The sequence below is a fragment of the Protopterus annectens genome, chromosome 3.part1 (assembly GCF_019279795.1).
Source record: "Protopterus annectens isolate FY-2018-M chromosome 3.part1, PAN1.0, whole genome shotgun sequence".
NCBI lineage: Eukaryota > Metazoa > Chordata > Ceratodontiformes > Protopteridae > Protopterus > Protopterus annectens.
In genome coordinates this window covers 1,909,648,969-1,909,670,381 of record NC_056732.1, presented here as the reverse complement: position 1 = coordinate 1,909,670,381, position 21,413 = coordinate 1,909,648,969, and the positions used below count along the sequence as shown (strand labels likewise).

At 38.7% G+C, this 21,413-nt stretch overlaps 1 protein-coding gene across 1 annotated transcript in view; it reads right to left on the bottom strand.

The window, feature by feature from the left end:
* Positions 1 to 22: 22 nt before the first annotated feature.
* LOC122797953 overlaps positions 23 to 21,413 on the bottom strand; it is a 271,287-nt gene continuing 249,896 nt past the window's right edge. The window contains exon 9 of the mRNA XM_044066474.1: positions 23 to 206. Coding sequence (XP_043922409.1) covers positions 42 to 206 — 165 coding nt within the window. The 3' untranslated portion in view covers positions 23 to 41. The remainder of the gene's footprint in view (positions 207 to 21,413) is intronic.

Below are 21,413 nucleotides of genomic sequence, written 5' to 3'. Positions count from 1 at the left end.
CCCCCTTTAATTTTGAGGCCACTGTCTGTAAAAGTTTAATTTCAAGAATTTTGCTCATTTGTCACTTGCAGTTCTTCATCCATTTTATCTGGTTTATCTGAAACAGATGCTCTTTGATGTTCAGTGGGAGAGCTGTTAGGGTCATTGCCTGGTGTGTCATTTTGCTTCTTCGTTGTCTTTTCTCCATCTATAGCAGTAACTATTAACTTAAAAATAATACAATAATTCAAGAAATTAATACAGTAGAAAAAATCTCCACTTTTGAGTAAAACCTAAAAACAGTAGGCAACATTACTTTCAGAGTTAAAGCATTCATTCAAAAAGGTGTTCATGTCATAATAATGAAGTCATGGTTCTGCTTCCACTTGTGATAATTGACTCATATTTTCCATGTTATGCCATTAACAATTATACTCCTCAGGATATTTTTATCCTTTCTGCATGTCACTATGCAAAACATTTAGAACTGCAGAACAGCACCCATTTTAGGTTCATATTTGTAAATCATTGACACTGACTTTTTCTCAGAAATGTTGCCAGCAAAGTCCATTACAACTGATAAATAACTAAGGGATTTCTGCCCTCCTGGGGAAGGCTATCTGTCTGATGTGGGCTACAGGACTACTTGCCATGATAAACGTAATATTTCTTCTTTCTGCACTAAGCCATCAGGCAGTAAGTAGAGAAGACTGTGGAGCATGTTATCACAGAAGAAGTAAGGATTCTCTTTGCATCCTTGAAACCCACTAGTGTGAATCCTAAAACAGGAAGTAATTGAGTGGCATTGTGTGTACTACATAGTATTTCTGAACATGTATCTTAGGGAATCCCTCCCCTGAGGTACAGCAATCTCAGAGTTAGTATATATAACTAGTTAGGGGAATTGAGGTGCATGCAGGGGGTCTTAATGTCTAACAGCAAAATTACGTGTTCTTAAACAGTTACCAGGTATGATGTCTAGGAGACCTCTGATGAGACCCCAAAAGAGCACTGCCTGGAGATGTAAATTGGTCAGAGTCAAATAGTAGGCAAATGGAGGGTGAGAGAATCCAACCCTGGACTACAGGAAGCAGCTCATTAACAGCTCATAGCCTTAAACCTCTGAGCCAACTGCCAGACTAAAAGAGCTCAAAGGAGCATATTTTAGTAAATTACAAACTGTTGCTCTATTATTCTACCTAATTGCTTATCGTTTGTTGACCCGGTTAGCCCCACTGGGCTAATAACTCTTTCAGTGGAAACCCTCAGTGATATTTATACTTCAAGGGAAATTTGTCCATGCCATCAGGGAATTTCCTCTACTCTTTTCAATAGTTGACATGGGATCTTTTGCATCCACCTGAGCTACCACCAATTCAATCAGATGGGATCTCAGTTTAATATCACGGCCTAAGGGCAACACACTGAGGAGTGCAGCACCCCCCCCAAAAATGCTGCTTTGCACTGTCTGCTATCCAATCACTGGAACAGAACCCACAGTGCTCTATTCTTCTAACACCAAAGACAAGTATGCTACCAGTTGCACCACTATTTTCATATTTAGTTATTTGTTTTGTATTTTATTCAGCCATTAACCATGTGAGCCCACAAGATGCTAATGTCCCTTTGCAGGGAAAAATATGAAGTGCTGTCTCATTATTTAGTTATGCGACATGTTCAGAGTTACACAGTAAATAAACAAATCAAAGGACTCAAATTCCATAACCTTGGCTACATAAAACAGTTCATTAAGAGCTTACAGCCTTAATTTTCTGTGCTGTCAGAGTGTCACACTTTGCTACTGCATCTGTAAAATTCTGCTTAATTTTGCAAAGCACTGAAACTTGTATCTTAAAGATTCGTAATTCTGTTGCAGCATCAGAGATTAAGGTTCTGCGCTGCTAACGAACCTCATCCTGCAGTGCTGGGCTTCTTTGTCCCAGCATCCTCCTCTTCTGTATTAATCTCATCAAGTCACGCAATTAAACAATGGCCTGCATATCCACAAAATGGTGCATTTTTGTTTACTGAGCATACTGACTTAAGAAATCAAAATAATAAATAAATATGCCGAATCATTTGAAAGTTAACCTGCAGGTGGAAGTCACTCCACCCGGCATGTCAATGGTGTCATGTCGCTTGCAGGTACATCAGGTAGATGCGTACCATTTGCATTATTTTGCTGTAAGAAATGAAGAAAATATGACAGGTTCTGATTCAATGAGGATGTGAAAACAGGGTAAAAGGTGCATTAGTAGTTATCTTAAAATATTACTGAGCAAAGGCAAAGAAAAATAAACAAAACTCCCCAGAAATGCTCTGTTGTATTACTGACACTTGATTATTCTTGGTAATTTGTCAGCACCTCTTAGGCCATGACTGCACATTACGTTTTGCTTAATTATACATCTGTCACCTTACCATTGTCTACTTTTACGCTTCTCCCCTTCCTTTGGTTGTATATCTGCTAAGACTGTCAACTGTTTCCCATGGATGTCCTCTACTCCCCTAGGCTGCATATTGCAATGCATAATGGTAACATCATACTCACTTAAAATGAGAGTTGTAGTGTTTTATATCCCACCTGCATCTGCGTACATTGTCATATTGTATCAGTTAATGTCTCTAGAAAAGCTTTATTTACTGCATCTGGGTTATAACTGAAAATGGTTTATAAACCAGTTCACTTAGCTGACTAACAAATTGAAATAAATAAATGTTGAATCAGGTGCTGCAGGGCACTCCAGCCATAAATGAAACCACCACTAGAAATACAGAAGACATCCCGGTTTAGGCTTCCTAGACAGAGTTCTTGTAACAAACAGTGTCCCTACTGGCTACCCACCTAAGAGAAACTAAGGTGTTTTGCAGGAACATGAATCATTATTACAGGTCTTGCAAGATTGGGTAGAAATCTGGAAAACTGACAATGTAAGAAATGCTTGAGGTTGGTGTGCTTATGGAATGTCTGGAAGGAATCAATATGGTATTATTTATTCAATGACAGGTAATGGTACCTTTAAACTAATATAGGGATACCATTTCTGAAAGAGCATGATGTTGTGCAAAAGCACAGCCCAGGCCTGAGTGCCAGCCTGGCAAGAGGTTATGTGCTTATAAGATTTCAGTAACAGGTTTGATGCTAACAGCTGCTGCAGAAGGAAAGGAATTTGCTGCGTACAATTGTGCCATCATTCAATAAGAGATGATGCAGAAACATGTCAGTTTGCATCAATGAGAAGACTTTGCTATTGCAATAATGTACTTACAGTTTTCCAACACTCTGCTAATAATTAAATGATAAAATGGTTTACCTTTAATACCGCAAATCACAATCGGGCAACTTCAGAAAGTTCGAAATACCATTTTCAAGATAGCAGATGTTCGACTTCAGTTAGTGCGAATATGTTAAGGATAAATGAACAAATCAATTCGCACATTAAACAGTTGTGCATATGCAATACGACTTAAGCTGTATCGCATACGTCATACCATAATTCCAGCATCCTGTAAAACCTTTCCTTGTCCAAGCAGAGTTTGCATCTGATCTGCACGTTTGAAGTGGCGTTCTGTTGTTTTGGATATATAATTTCAGCAGACGATCTAAGGACTATAGAGTTAAACAATCTGCAGTGTATGTTAAGAAGCAAGTAAGAAGAGTCAGCATAAAGCAGGACTATTGTTGCAAACTTATATAAGCTTTCATTGCTTTTGTGAGCAATATAACTGCAAATATATGTAGTGCTATTGAATTGTTATTCCTGATAGCCATACAGTAACAGGTTAACTGTTCTCTCAGCATAAGAAATGGTATAAGCTCCATAAAATGTTGACTTAGCATAGGTAGTTGTATGTTGCTGTTTGTCTTTCAGCTTTTTCCCAATAAGGGGTCACCACAGTGGAACTCCGGTCCGCTAACAATTGATTGGCAGTAGATTTTTTATGAAACGCCGAGGTGCCAGCTTGACACCCAACCTTCAATGAAGGTATGCCCATTTATGCATGCATGTCTTTTGAACGCTACCCAACCGCGGGGAGGACATGCAGACTCCACACAGAAGGCACTCCCAAGCCAAACCGAGAATCGAACAGGAGAGCCTCTTGCTGTGAGGTAACAATGCTACTGCTGTACCACCACGGAATGACAGCATAGGTAGTTGCATAAACTGTACAAATGTTGTCTTGGCATAACAAGTTGTGTAAAGTGTATCATATGTTTATTTATTAAGGTGCAAGACATTTTGTAGTGAATATGTACTGCATGTGTTACAGGCAGGGGAAGGAACTTCGCAGGACTATGCATCCAGCAATGTGAATTCAGTATACAGCACAAGTAGGACACAGAAGGGATGGGAATTATTGCTAGTTGACGGGTATCAGTATTACCAAGAAAAGGCTGTTCAGGTCAAGCAGTATTGGTGTTGCACAAGGAAGAACAAACAAAGGTGCAAGGGTAGATGTGTCACTGAAACTGATGTACATGGCTATCGGCTGATGAAGAGCATGCCACAATACCATGCCCCAGATGTAGTGCAAGGGGAGGTCATGAGGGTAAAAGAATGGTTGAAACGTCATGCTGAGCAATCTGTGCAGGACCCATGCAAAATAGTCCTAGCTGGTGCGTCAAGTGAAGTTGTCAATGATTTACTGAATACAAGTGCCCTTAAGCAGACTATTGGTAGACAGAGGTACAGAAAGAAATTGGATAAGTGCAATGGCTTTCATAATCTTAGGAAACTGAGTGCTGACGTGCTACATTTAAAGAACGGTTTGTTCATTATCAAACATAGTGCTGATAACGAAGGTGATACCAATGTTGTTGTTATAACCACAAGGGATAATTTGAATATGCTTTGTGAATCTGAATACCTAATGGTGGATGGGACATTCCCTATTAGTACTACTGAATGTAGACAAGTTTACACTTTACATTGTGCACTGGCTGGTGGAGTTAACAGAAAGGTGGTACCTGTTATTTATGAGATAATGCCCAGCAAAAGTGAAAGGTGTTATGTTGTTTTTTGGAGCATAGTTTTGAATTTGTGCACTGAAAATGAATTTAGACTACTTCCCAATATGGTGTTAACAGATTTCAAAAGGGCTGCAGTGAATTCTTTTCAGAGACATCTATCTAATACATTAACCAGAGGTTGCTGGTTCCACTTGTGCCAAATTGTTTGCAGAAATATACAACGCTTACATTTGGCAGGACACTTTGGAGGCAGTATATCCTTTGCAATGCTGTGCAAGGAGATACTTGCATTAATGTTTGTTGACCCAGGTGACATATGTAATACTTTCCTTGAAATAGAAGCTGACATGCCAGAGAAGAGTAAGCCTTTGTGTACCTTCTTTAAGGAAACATATATATATATATATATATATATATATATATATCTCGCAGGCCACGGCGATATGGTATGAGGAGAAATACAAGTGAAAGAGTGCCTCCTTTATTTGATAGTACATTTTGGAATCAGTATGACACATGTGGTATGAGCTACCTTCGTAGCCAGAATGCTGTTGAGGGTTGGCACAGGCGGCTACGCAGTTTGTTGGGTAAGAAAACCCTTTATATGCTTGACATATTACAGGCTGTGCAACTTGAGCAGAGTCATGTTGATGATTTCAGACTTAGACTGTTGTTGTGTTTGCCTTCATCACCAAAACTTAGGAGACACTTGGACAAAGAGGCAGTCTTTACAAGTTTACTGGAGAAATGTTCCGAATTCACCGCTAGAGGATTTGTTAAATTAGTGGTGAAATACTGCTCCTTCTCATGAATTTAGTTATCGTTGCACTTGCTATTTGTGGAGCACATCACTTTCTGGGGAATAAATTACACAGAACATAATTCAGGTAGCTGTACACTGCTTACAGTGAATAAGGGACTTTATTGTGGCATGTTCATGACAGGAATCACTTCCGATGTTTGCTGTTATGTGTATGACTTGACACTGAACATGGTGATATGCTGGTGGTGTTTGCTAGTCGAAAAAGGGCGGAAAAAGACAAAAAAAAATTTCTACCATTTCATTTTCTATATTTTTTAAATTTCGTGGTTATTTTTCGCATATGTGAGTTGCCATTTTGAATACTCGCACTTGTGCAATTCATGGTATTAAAGGTAAACCTGATAAAACAAGTGGGACTACTACAACTTCACTGATGCAACTTTACAGTTTTTCCAACAGCATCTTCAAACTGAGACCATTTAGAACCTGCCTGCACCAAGAGCTTAATAAAATTCACTAAAGCCAAGGTTGAAGCTAAAATAGCTACCTAAAACCAAAGACAATGACAAGGTGTATTTTGTTATCTTCATAATCTCAGAACTACAATGTAGCAATACGCTGAGCTGATTGTCAACAATGCTACCTACACTGAGGCTGAAGTACAGCAAACCTACTGGCCAATAAATACAACTCTAACTTTTCCCCACTCTCTCTCTATGTCTATCCTCCAAAATCTATCTGAAACTGGCTCACCTCCAGCCATTATACAAGACCAAGTCCTAAAAATGCAAAAAAAGCTAAAAATACTGCATTGATGTGCCCTGACAATATCCCCATATGCATCTTAAATAGCATGAAGCATGATTTAGCCACCCTCCCCCAGAATAACACTGTTTAGTCTCAGCCTCCATACAGGTGTTCTACCATGCAAATGGAAAATAGCTACAGTCATTCCTCTGCATATGGGAGGACATTCAACAGGACAAAACAATTAGAGACACATAAGTCTAGCCAGTCTCATATCCAAACATTGGAATCATATCAGTTTGGATTCATCAAGGGAAGGTCATGCTTACTCAACATGGTGGATTTTTTGAAAAGGTCACTACAGCAATGGATGAAGATAAAATGATACAAAACACATACCCTGACTTGACCAAAGCTTTTGCCACAATCTCCCACTCAGGTCTAGTAGAAAAACAAACCGCTATGTCACCCACTGGATTGACAGCTGGCTCACAGGTAGGATGCAGGAAATCAAAATTGGGGAAGTTACCTGCAAAAAAAGACCAGTCACCAGTAGAGTTCTCCAGTGATCTGGAGTGCCGAAATGACTTAGCCATTTTACAGGGAAAGATTGTCCCAAATATATAACTGGTGCCAAAATTATGAAACTAAATGCCAAAAGTGCATTGTCATGTTGACTGCCTGCAGTATAGCTTTGTGAAATTCTTTTAGAGGATTCTTGATGTTGTAGTTAATTATGTCGATCATAATATGTTCCATGGCTTTGCAGATGTGGCCTGTAAGACTAATAGAACTAATTACCTGGGTGGGTTGTACGACCACTGTTAAGGAGGGCAACCATGACAGCAGTGCACCACTCATCAGGGATGAAGCCAGTATCTATGAGTAGGTGTGTAAGGGCATGTTTAAGACTGTCAATTAAGCAAGCAGGTATATTGTCTGGTCCCATGGAGGAATTATTTTTGGTCTTGCTTAGTACTTTCAGTAAATGGTCCTTAGAGATAATTAGGAAAGTATAGGACTGATATATTCCAGGACTTTGAACAGAAATCTTGGAGGTGAAACAGGCACTGAATTTGCTGAATTTGCAAAGATGTTGGCAATATCTTTTGGGTCAGGCTAACAGGCATCATTTGGAATAAGTTCAGAGCAATGCAGAGTACTCTTTCTTCATTTTCTAACATAGCCAGGCATAATTACATCTGACTTCAAAGATCAGCCTAAGTTTATGGACACCTTTAATGGACCTAATGGTGATATTCAATTCTTTTGTAATGCTTCTGATTGATTATTTATTTATTTAATATTTTTTGACTGGGAAAGTCTGACTAGGACAGAGCCTATTTTCAGTGGAGGCCCTAGGAGAAATGCTCCAGATGCATGTCTTTGGAATATGCGGGAAAGCGGAGTACCAAGAGAAAACCTATGTGAATGCACTGAGGACATGCAGAGAAGGTACCCCAGCTGAGAATTGAAATGGAGAACCCGTTGCTGTGAGGCGACAGCTATAACCACTGCACCACTGTGCTGCCATTTTCCTTCAGAAGAGTGGTTTTGGATCTGATGTACAATGTAAGGAGTTGCTTTCCTTTGTTGAAGAGTTTATTATTGCAGTGGACCAGCTTTGTGGCTTATTTTTCAATTTATCATGATACTTGACTTTGGTAGGGACTTTTAGCTTAGTATATAATTCTACATGGGTGTGAAGCAAGATGCAGCCATATTTGTTAGAATTAGGTCAAGGATCCTGTGCCATCTTGTAGGTTAATTTACCATGTGTGGAATTATTTTTGTTTATTTTGTCTAGGAATCGTTGGGCATATCCTACATTAGAGGTATAGATGCCCCAGTTTATTAAAGGGTATCTAAAGTCATCAAAAATAATGGAGTTTCTACTAATAGGGAGATCATTTAGAACAGTGAAGATTCAGACGTGGTCATCAGGGTACAAAGAAGGTGTTCAGTGACAAGCCTTTAGTTAATTAATCCTATTTAGATTGATTTTTAGTTTTAATTTGTAGTTTAATGAGTTCAGTTTGGGGGTTCCTACTGATCTGTTTGGAGGTAATGTGTTCCTTCACAAATATGAAGGCTTTGCCACAGTTGCCATTGGGTCTGAGGGCAGGAAAAGTGCAAAACCCAGGTATAGAAGGAGTGTTCTGTCTGCATTTAAACCAAGTTTCCGTAACTATGGGACATGACTGCTTTCAGTATAAAGGAGTGCCTCATAATTAAGCAACTTATTGTTTAGACTTCTGGCAATGTTAATTATGTTGGAATTTTTAACAACTTGTATCTTTCTAAAATATGCAGTGGGGGCTCAAAGTCTTTAGCCACTTTGCCACTTTGCAGAAACCTTGGAATGAAAGGTGGCAAATCAAACTAGATTGTGGAGCATCTTGGCCCTTACTGGCATACATTGGATCCCTCTGGAATTACACCAGCTGTTTAACCAGTTATTGAAACCAATTATCTTTTCCTTGCGTCAATGAATCTCTCAAGGTGAAGAAATTATTTCACTTAAGACTAGTGTTTTACTTGTATTTCCAAAATGCATAGTAAGTTCTCACATGTCTCTCTGCAAGGCCCTCAAGGTTTTTTGTGCAGGCATATTTGTCAGGGGTTATGATCCTTATGGCCCTTTTAATGACAGAGATTCTGACACCTGAACAACAATTTGATGTAACTGTCTTTTTGTTCAGCCTTGTGAGTCAAAGTGTAGCTAACAACAGTCTCCAATATTTTTGTTGCTGCTGTTTTACAGATTGGTAGCTTTAGAGTGATTTGCTCAGGGTGACTCTTTATGGGAGGTATGCATGAGGTGAATCAACAGCCTGAATTTTTCTTAAACTTAGTTTTCTTATATCTAGGAAGTTCTGGAAGTGATTGCTTTACAGCCTCAGCTTAAAACGTTTTAGTGTGATCAGAGGATTACTGTGGAGGTGTATGTAGCTCACAGGGAAAGTGTATAGGTGAGATGGAAGCCCTAAGACTAAGTAGTTACACCTCTCACAGATGAAATTATTAGTGCTGAGTATAAGGTCATTACCTGTGAGCATAACACATTTTCTACACTATATTAAGTGACATAGTGCTAAACGGATGGCAACAGAAGTGAAACTAAAATACAGATCTTCCATCTAGCCTGGTAATTTGATGCTTAGAAGAGTAGAGTAAGTGCAGCAGAGGTTGCATGTAATTTTGGCAGAATCCAACAAATACAGACAAGGATTTCCAGTGAATGGTAACCTTGTCCCAGATGATGCAGATTTTAAAAGTATGATGAAGGAAAGATGACAATATCTCACCAAGTATAAATGTTGAGAGACAAAATGCTAAACCCTAAACATCAATGTTGGGAAAGTCAGCATATGGGTATAAATAGAAAACCAAGAGTGTATAATTGAAGTAGAGCAGGGATTGTGGGATTGGCCATTTTTTCATTGTAGTGCAGTCTCAGAGTAAATAAATATAATTAGCAAGGGGTGTCAGGAGTGCAGCCCCCCACATGGAAAGTACAGAAGGTCTTGCCTACCTGTGAAAAAATATGTTTTTTGTGTTTTGGATATCTGTGATTTGTTACTTGATATTTGATGCTCAATTAAATGACAAGAATGCTATTACTTCCAGATATTACACTGTGGACTAAGCAGGCATGAAGAAACATGTTTTAACAGTCTAAAGGGAAGAACTTCCCAGTTTGGTCTTATGTTGCTCATTAGTATAATCAAATGAGATGAGGTTGGGAAGGGCTTCCGAAGAAAGTTTATAGTAAGCACACAAAGGTCAAGAGAAACATGGCTTGGAAGCAGGTACTCAGTTTTCTGGATCTGTGGAACACAGTGGGAGAGTAAAAGAGTTTAAATAGCTTCAAGAGGGTCAGTTCACAAGTGATACATGTGTGCTTGCTGTCAACAGCAAAGATAGAAGAGACAGAGAGAAAATTTAAATTAGCATAAGGGGCAGACAACAACACACCCACAGGCTCTAAAAACCCAACCAACCCAACCAGAAGAGGGTGGGAGGGTGTGGCCACATTTAATGGAAGAATAAAATAATGCAATTACTGTAAAATGTTTTTAAAACAGTTTCAGCAACACACATATTACAACAAAACAAGTGAATCCATCTTTTTCCTTTCCTGGTATAGAGATACATGAGAAAAAATACAACTTTGGATTTTAAAATGTATCCACAGCAATGCTCCAAAGTGTAGTCTCACAATTAGCCACAAAGGACACATAGAAACACTTGTCTGCACTATAAATAGCAATTAACTAAAATAAAAGAAACAAGATAACAAAAAAATAGCCAAGCAACAAGTAAGGTGTGGTCAAACACTTTCAAAATGGTAACAATCCAATTTCACAGAGTTAACTACAATGGCTCAAACATCTGGCTAAACAAACTGCTTTAGTTAAAGAATGAAATAATGCAATCTCAGTAAAAATGCTTCAAAACCAGTTTCAACACAAGAAATATTAGAACAAACAACTGCACTCTATCTGTATATATATATATATATATATATATATATATATATATATATATATGTCTATGCATATAGATAGATATAGATATGTGTGTACCCTTAAAATAATCTAAAAAGCATAATATCAACAGTAAAATGTCTAAACTCAAAAGTATTTAAAATTAAAATATTGACAAATTAAAAATGATACACTGTTGTGCGACCTCAGAGTTGGTATATATAAATAACAGGGGATGCAAAAAATTGGTTTGGATGCTAAATTTTGTTGATATACTGGGTTTGGATATTTTTGAGTTTAGACATTTTTGTTGACAATGTTTTTACTGTCACTATTATGCTTTTCAGATTAAGTACAACTATACATTATATGGTTCCCCTGTGTTTTACCAAATGCAGTTTGTTCGACAAACACAGGAGTGTGATTTAATGTCGATGGTGTGGATGGCAGAATTGTTGGTATGTTGATGGTATGGAATCTTGACACAGGTAAGTGGTTTTGGGAGGATGAGAACACGTGTGTGTGTGTGTGTGTGTGTGTGTGTGTGTGTGTGTGTGTGTGTGTGTGTGTGTGTGTGTGTGTGAGTTATGTTTAGGTTTGGGGATGAGTGATGGATGAATGTTGTGTGTTTGTGTGCGAGTTTCTGTAGTTTAGGGTAAGGATAAGGGTTAGGTCAGGAGATAGATGTAATGTTGTTTGTGTATGTTTGTGATCATTTGCGAGTCTGCATCTGCTTTGTGTAGTGGCAGTGTTGATCTTAAGGTGTAGGATTAGGGTTTGGGGCAGGGGCAGCATTAGGGTAAGGGTTAGCACCCATTACTAAGGTGGTGCAGGGGCAGTATAATCAGTTATCATGTTAAATGGCAGCAGATCTATTGATTTATTGAGAGTTGCATGGAGACCATTAATTTCAGTCTTTTCCTGGGGAGTTATTAAATTTGATGGATTTTTTAGAGTGGGTCACCAAAACATTGGATGAAGGCAAGGCTGTGCACACAACTTACCTTGCCCTGGCCAAGGCTTTTGATACAATACCCCACTCAATCATTATAGACAAACTCACCAATTTAGGTATAAACACTTTTGTCACCCACTGGATAGCCAACTTGCTCACTGATAGGACCTAGAAGGGCAAAATAGGTGAGGGCATCTCCACCAAGAGGACAGTCACTGGTGAAGTCCCCCAAGGCAAGAGTACTCCTTTTTATCATCTATTTCTCTGAAATGGAAGCAAATGCAGAAAGTTTATAGCTGACTAAGTTTGCAGATGATTGCAAGTGGGTGGTTATTATCATCTCCCCTGCAGGCACTAACATTCTTTAAGAAGCTTTATTGCTTCTATTCTTCTTAACTCTCACTATATGTCTGCATCACTAACTTTCTGACTGCTATTTCTTCATCATGTATGATGAGAGTGTCTATTATCGTCTATAATGTTTTAACTGTATAGAATTTTTAGATGTGTAGTAATATATTACATCTTGTAGAAGTTTGTTCTTTCAACTTATTTTTTGCATAGTATATCTAATGTAATCTTTATTGTATTGGATTATACTGTATTTGTATTATACTGTATGTGGAGCTTTTCTACCCAGGCCACTGCTGAAAATGGGTTATGTAGACCCAGTCAGACCGCCCTGGTAAACAAATGTCAAATACATAAATAAATAAAAATAAATAAAGAAGGCCAATCTTTAACTGACAATTGGTGCCACAGCCACAGCCTTAAAATCAGTGCTAGGAAATGCATAGCTGTACCTTTTGCGAAGTCAGCCATCCCAACTAATTGCCATGTTGATTATACACCCTTAACAGTCAATCTAGTGGTCAGGGATCTGGGTACACACATAGACTGTAACCTTACTTTCAACCACCATGTGGCCATGGTGGTGAGGAAATCCTTTTATGTTGCACAACTTATAAGTAGGGGCATGGCATCTAGGTCCAAAGGGTTCATTATCCCACTGTAATCCACCCTTGTCAGACCAAACATAGAGTACAATGCTCCCCTCGGTATGTATCTGAGCAGACATATACAACAACTAGAGTGACCTCAGAGGTTCTTTACAAAAAGAATACAAGGCGTAACAAACATGCTATATGCAAAGCACCTTAAAACTTTTTCCCCTCTACTTCATCTCCTATAGATTGCTGAGGGGAGATCTATGCCTTGCTTACAAGGCATCCATACATGCCACACTTATGAATCTCCTGCATATTTGTAAGTAAAACAGCAAACAGTACCAGAAATACAAGATCTAAGGAACTGAATTTTGTCTATGACTTAAAAAGAAAATGCTCGAGAGACAGATATGTGTCCCAGAGACTTACCCTCCTATGGAACAGGCTTCCCATTCATGTTAAGCTGAGCTCTTTTATTGCCAGTTTAAGTGCAACTTAAACCAGTTGATAGGGAACAGGAAATTTACACTGGGCCTGGCACCCATGTCCCTTATGGAAAGAGGTAGATTATAAATACCTGATCTCACTGTCCTGCTTGGATACAGGACATCATTATCCTGTTGGGAGAACTTGGCTAGGCTTAGAAAGGGCCCTGGTCATTAGCCTAGTAACAATCTATGAATCTATGAATCTATGTGTACTCCTCCTGCAATCCCTGATGAACACCAGAAATAGTTGGCAACACCAATAATAGTTTGCATCATCTTTCTTGGGGGGGTGAAATTATTGGGGTAGTGGCACTAATGGAGGTAGGTAACTAACCTGTTAACTATGTCACTGCATTCTCAACTTTTCAAATTGTGCAGGCTTGTGTAGAGAACTAAGACGAGTCAAAGAAAAGCAACTATGATGACAAGTGTCTCTGCCATGCTCTCCTCAAATAAATCAAAAATAAATATGATAGTCCCTGTGTCAGTGCCTTGATGTCCAGCCAACATGAAAAATTAAAAGTACGCCACAGAAAAGGAAATTTGTTTTATTGAAATGTTGAATAAAATACCCTTTTCTACATTCTCATCATTCTGGTGTATTTTCATTAAGTCCCAATCAGGTTTATCAATATAAAACTGCAAAACATAATTCTGTTTTCTCATTTTTATTCTCTAAAAAGTATTTAAATATGTACAAAGATACTAAAACATCTGAGGCACTAGAGATTCCTTGAGAGGGTGTATAATATTCTGCATATTCCTGTTGCATTCTTTTTTACTGAGTAACATTTATTTTTCATTTAACTAAATTTGTTCCCAATTTTTGCTTTGATGGGATCCTTTGTATCCAGTTTTGTCTGCTATTTTCACTTTTCAATACTCTTTTCCAGAAAACTATAAAACCGTGATGTTCCACTAGTTGGTATCTAGCTCAGATTAGCTTTGAACATATAACACTTTTCCCTTTGGAATTAGGGATGCTGTATACCTTTAAACATTACAAATGTGTGAAGAGGTAATACCTAATATAATGTGTGTGCATACCACAGTGCCCTGTAAACTGAACTGCTGTTTCCACAGCTGCATATACAGATACTAATGTGTCATATTATTCAGTTTTGGCAAAGTTTGTATTCATTAATCAAAGGACGTGGCTTGTTTTCATCCACTCCCAGGCTACAATATCACTGTTCTTCCTATGTAATAGGGCAACCAACAACATAGCTTTGGAAAGACTGCTGCACCCATTTTCAGCATAGTGGTGGTATGTATGTTATATGTATATTGTATGTATATTGCTGCCTGGCAAAGTCTAATACTGAGTCTGTTCGTGTTCCTCAGGCTCTGTACAGTAATGCACTTTTTGAGTTGCCTGTTTTTAGGCAATTTGAGTCTTTTGGTCTAAGCCTATTTTATTTCCAATCTTAGTCTTGGCCTGCTTAGGTCCATGCTGCATTAATGTCCCTAAACTTCTGTCTCCTCAGAGGGGTAACAGGCTGGTGCATTTTCTCAAAAAAAAGCTTTTCTGGTACAAAAATAATGTCTACACTTCTGTGCTGCCATATGGTGGAAAATAAATTTATTCCATGTTTGGTCTATAATTAATCTGTTTGCAACCACTTGCTCAATCCTTTTCATACGTAAGTAGAAGGCCAGTTGCACTGCTGGGCCATTTCAAACCTAGCCAATTTCCCTTGGTGAGCATTAAACCTTGTACTTCTTGCCTGTGAGGTAAACACTTTAATCATTATGCCAACCCTCAAATCACTGCTCATTAAGAAATAATTTCCTGGGTTATGTTCAGGTGTTTCTGTAGTTTTTATTAATAGGTAACTCATTTCCAATTTTCCAAACTTTGCTTTCAAATGTACTTTACTGAACTGTGATTGGTCTCATCCTGTTTAGCCTATACCATGTAAGCCACTGGTGAGTAGTTTTTGTCCCTTTGAATAGTTTAGTGTTCTCACCTTATCATAAAATTCCTCATACATTAGAGTCACTTCTGCTCCTTAGACTATGTGTTCTGAGCATGTGAAGTGCTGTGTTCTTCTTGTCAATTAATTTTACCAGGTAGAAATTCTTTCTTTCTATCCTTTGAAACAATGTAGAATCACTGCCATATGTCACATTACTTACTGCACACATTTTTAGAGGCTACATGGAAAAGTCACCTTTACACACTCTGATTTCTGCTACTTTAATATTAATGCTTGTTTTCATTCCTAAAACATATCAAAGTCAATTACTTTGAGAGACAGAAACAGAAATTGCCTTTGCAGCCTTCAAGAAAACAGAAACACTTGTCATTGGCTTTTGGAACTATAGTCTTCTTTAGGGATAGTATTGGTAGGTGACATCAGTCCAAGATAGGGAAATCCAAGAAACTTGATTCAGTACAGAAATTTTAGATTAGTGCTTTTTGATAACAATTTTGCTCCTTTATTTCTATGAACTCTTCCTGTGACTTTATTTCTTCCCTAAACCTCCCTTGCAGGGGCAGTTAGTGGTCCCTGTCAAGGTTTTGGTACATTCTGTAATGCCTGTGTCAGAACCCTAACATTTTTCCCTTTATATAAACTGTCATTTTTTTGTGACAATCATATCTTTATAGGAGTCCTTGGTTGATAAAATTAGGTGATGGATAGGACTGTGGTAGACAGGGCTGCTGAGGAAACTCCACTGAAGTCTGTGGAGCAGTAGATATGCATTAACAAGTCTATCCTTTCAACACCCATGACCACCTAATTATACTTCTCTTTTCTTTCTCACTGGTTATAGATAAAACTGTAAAACAATCTTTCAATTTCTGCATATGTTGCACGATACTATCGGTTTTGCTTTTAGGTTCATAGGTTCATAGGTTGGTACTAGGCTATCAGCCCTAGGGCCTTTACAAGCCTAGCCATAACAATTCCCTGGCTATTTCTTCCCACAGTACTTACTTCCCTGGACCCCTGTCTAGCAGGGCGACTGACGTGATCCCCGAGGTGAATCTCCTTTCTCCCATCCAATCTTCAAGGTTCCTTTTGAAGATGGCCAAGGAGGCGCTCTGCTTGACGTGTATGGGCAGTCTATTCCAGAGTCTGGGGAGTCTCTTGGTCAGGAACCTATCCCTCCAGCATGTATTGTTTATTGTGATAACAAGGTTTAGATTCCTGGAGGGTGTGGCTCTGAGGGATGGGGATTTCTTTAAGTGTGACATGTCCAACAACTCTGGGTTTGACATGGCCTTGTATGTTAAGCAGAGATCGCCTCTGAGTAGATGATATGCGACAGAGTATAGCTGGAGTTTTTTAAGGCGGCCAGCATAGGTCATCTGCTTTAGGCCTGTCATTATTTTAGTGAGGTATTTCTGCGGCCTTTCCAGTTGTTACAAATGTCTTGAGAGGTACATACCAAATAGGGAGCTGTATTCTATAATGGGTCTAATGAGGGATGAGTACAGTGGGACAATGACCTCTTTGTTTCTGGATGAAAAGCCCTTAGTGAGAAGGTGTGCCACATAGAAGGATTTCCTGACTGTTGTGGTGATGTGGTTATTGAAGGTGAGACCACTGTCCACCTGTGTCCCTAAGTCTCTTATCACACTTTTGATGTTTAATGTACTGACAGCCATGTGGTAATTCACGGGTACATGTTTTTTCCCAAAGGGGATAACTATACATTTCTTGGCATTGAGCTTGAGCCCATGGCTCTGGTACCAAGCATCTGTTTCTGTAAGGCCCTTTTGTAGAGTATCCACATCATTTGGGGATTCAATAATGTCTCCCACTTTGCAGTCATCTGAAAACGTTGTTATCCAGAGTCTCTTAGTGTTGGCCTGTACTTCAGAGAAGTAGATGCCAAACAAGAGCGGTCCCAGGACTAAACCCTGATGTATTTCACTTGTCACTTGTCTGGAGCTGGATTTGGAGTCAGCTACTTTTACAGTGTGGGTTCTTTCAGTAAGCCAGTTGGCAACCCATCGAGTGATGTAGGGATTAATGTCCAGCTTAGTAAATTTATCTATGATTCCAGATTGGGGGATGGTGTCAAAGGCCTTGACGAGTTCCAGATAAGCTGTGTGGACTGCCTTACCCTCATCCATGGCTCTGGAGACTTATTCGAAGAAGTCAATCAGGTTCAGGAGACAAAATCGGCCCTTCACGAACCCAAACTGGGTGGGGTCCAGTGTTTGAAGTTTGCCAATATCTTTGTTTATAAGTTCCATGATAATACGTTCCATGGACTTGCAGATCAGGCTCATCAGACTGATGGGGCGGTAGTTCCCAGGATCCAAGGTGGACCCCCCCCCCTTGTGGAGTGGGATAACTGTAGCTGTGCGCCACTCAGTGGGCACAAAGCCTGAGGTGAGGGTATGATTAAACATGACACTTAGGTGAGGTGCCAGTTCATTTTGTAGTTCATGTAGTACACAGCCCGGGATGCCATCTGGTCCCATGGATGCTGTATTCTTAGCTTTGGAGAGTGCGTATTTTACCTTTGTGGTTGTTATTACCGGAATTTGGCAATCTTCCGGTATTGAGATGGGCCATTTAGGGGGTGAGAGGGGGGTGAAGTTGGCACTGAATCGATCTGCCAGAATATTGGCAATATCCTTGGGATCAGTATATTTAATGCCATTCTGTTGTAGCTCAGAGCAGATCTGAGCATCACCATTTAGATTCTTGACATAGTTATAGAATGCTTTGAGGTTGTCTTTGGAATCTTTGGCAATTTTATTTTCATAACTAGCTTTGAAGGATTTTACGAGGAATCTCAGCTTCTTACTGAGGCTGGTAAGAGAATTTTTAGCATCATGGGATTTTCCTCTTTTCTGCAACAGTTTCTTCCTTTTGTTGTAAAGTTTGTTTATGGCAGGGGACCACCATATTACCTTCCTTTTTTTGGAGGAGAGCATCTTGGTTCTATTTGGGATGGCACGATTCATGCATGAATGGATGTGCTTGTACAGTGCCTTAGTGTAGGACTCAGCAGTCGGACTTTCAGTTCCCGTCTGCATGGGTGTCATGAAGTTTGTCACTTCTGACTTGAGTAGCATTAAGTTGGCTTCGGAGAAGTTTTTTATGGAGGTTTCCTTACTGGGGAGTGGGGGTGGGATGTGGGTGATTAGCTTATGGTCTGACCTGATCAACGAGGGGGTGACCATAGGTGTGGAGCATCGATTTCCCATGTTGATAATTACCAAGTCTAGGATATTGGAGCCCCTGGTGGGACTATGGATTAGTTTTGAACTGAACTCAATAAAAAGTAGCTGTAAAATACCCTAGTTCTCTTTTACCCATGCTTTTGCTGACTCTAGGCTGAGGTATATCACTGTCAGAACTGGACATAGCTCTAAACCTCTTACAGCAGGAAATCTGGACAAAGTCATAAATAATGGGGGTACAAAGGCCCGAAAATAGGGACAATGTCTAAATATTACAAACTTAGAAAGTTGATAAAATAACGGGTTTTGCATTAGCATGTATTCTCTGAAGGGTATGAAGTACTGCCAGTATCTACAACACTTTTCAGTTCTGGCCAGAAAGTAGAGCTGACTCAGAATCCCATGTGGAAATGTATTCTGACTGCTGGCCTGTATATTCATTAACTACCTGAATGGTTGGCAAAGTGGCAGCCATGTATTTGCAAAAGTCAGACAGAATGCAGCTCTGGAAAGAGTTAAGACAGTAATCTAAGATTAATAAGCACGATTTTCAACAATCAGAAACATACTCTATTCCTATATATTTTACAAATTTTATGTACACTTGTCTAATCAGCTATTTACAGTTTTTAGGGGACTGTGTTTTTTAAGTGTTTAATGTCATTAATGTATTTTACATAGTGGCCACAGTTGTGGGTCTTTTAATAGCTTATGCAGTCTCATAAAAACAGGCAGGGAAGTGAAGATATAGTAGTGCATTCTCTTGGCAGTGATATAACTGAAGTCACACAAGGCAGTAGTAAAACTGTTCAGAAATATTCATAAATAAAGTTAGAAAGAATAAGTATGAATTGTGTATGTATTCTTCTGTTCTTCCTAAATGTGTTGTTATAAGTTTCATAATGGAATCTGTTTGAGTGTGTAATGCATAAACCACAACACACAAGAGTGTATAACATTGATCCAGAAAGTGTGTCATTAATTTCTTATATAGTATCTCTGAAACTGTGATATCTCAAGAGAATTTTTTTTCACTGAGATATCACAATGTCAATTGTCTACCGTGAGTAATTACATTGCATTCATTTGACACACGATTATTCAACCCCAGAACATCTAAAACCTTGGTAGGTCAAGAGGAACAAAACAAAATTTGAAAAGCACAAACACACACACACACACACACACACACACACACACACACACACACACACATATATATATATATATATATATATATATATATATATATATATATACATATACATATATTTGCGGAATGGGGCAAGTCCCTTTTCACCACACAACATGGGGGCATGCCTTATAACCTTGACCTATATATTTATACCAACTCCAAAACTCCAAAAAATTGGATAAGAGGAAGAAAATGCAGCACTGACCTTGTTGCTTTTTTTTCTGCCCTGACTAAATACCAGAGATTTTTCAGTTTAACATTTTAAGCATCAATCAATTTGCCAGTGACAAATAGTGTAGTTCTCTAATCTCAGAGCTTATAGACATAAATATTACGACACAGAGGGTGTAACCCTGTTAACCCCCCATCAAAAATCTTTAAATACATTTCAGTGCCTTTATTCACATTCATTGCCCCCTACTGGCAATCATATTGGACTCCATTTATATCCCATCACCAGGGTGATCTTTGACCTGAAGACCATCATTTTGCAGCTTTCAGGGGTGGTTTGCATCCCTACACCAAAGTATTTATTTAATATTTTGCAAAGAGCATAAATGATAATGAAAAAATAGAAAAATAACACAAATTAACACAAAATAACACAAAATGAACTTCAGAATATAACACAACTTATTTACACTATGTGCATAAAGTCCCAGAATCTTCTAGTAAATAACTTTAAAAGCCACTGTATTCTCACCAATGTAGTTTTCTGCTTGTTTTCCTATGTTCCCCATAGAGACCCAGCATGTACAGCTGAAGGCCATTCAGTAGGCTGTCCAGGCTGGTCATTCCTCACTTCCATAAGGGAAGCTGCCAGCAAGCAATCCATCCGACTCCTGTCAGGCATGGGAAGTGGTGTCCAGAGTCTGCACAAGACAGATTGCATTTCCTTATATTCTCCCCAAGTACTTGTAGTCCTACACACCCCCTAGGAGTGGTGAATGGGACATGCCCTTCTGCTTCTCTCCCTCCATGGCTGATTCCTCCAGTGCCAGAGCTACTATTTGATCCACCAATCACCTGGCTAGTAAGGGATCCATCCCTCTGTGCCATACAGCCAGTATAATTTCAGTGACTTTTTGACTTTCACTGTTTAATTGGGGCTTGCTGTTTTGTGTTCAGATTTATGCAAATCAGTTATGTATATCGCACATTATTCATGTAACCTTCAGAAGTAAGCTAAAATTACGAACTTATAACTTACATACTAAATAAGCCACCCACCTATTCTACCATACACATTATCTTTTCCTACTTGTCTTTACTCTCTCCTTCCATCTTCTCTATACTATTCTGTCTCCCTTTCTTCTTTACTTCCTATCCCACCCTATAGAATTATCTCTAATAAAATCTATTCATGTATTTACAGACCCATCCCATGCTCCTTGGGTGTCCTTCCTAGGAATTTTCCTGCATTTGTAACCATTGTCTTTTTTTCACTTTTGATTAAGCTGCATGTTTTCTCATTTTTCTGTGCAATCTAGATCTGTAATACTGTATATATATATATATATATATATATATATATATATTCCAATTCACTTTTGTTCAAGTTGAATATTTTATTTTATCTGCAATCCTGATATATAAAAGTGTATATCTAATTTGTAATACTGTGTATAATGGCCTGCTAAAATGAAATGTCATTTTGTAACTTTTGTAACTATCGTAATTCATACATCTTGGAGCTTTTCTCCCAGGGCCTCCACTGAAAATGGG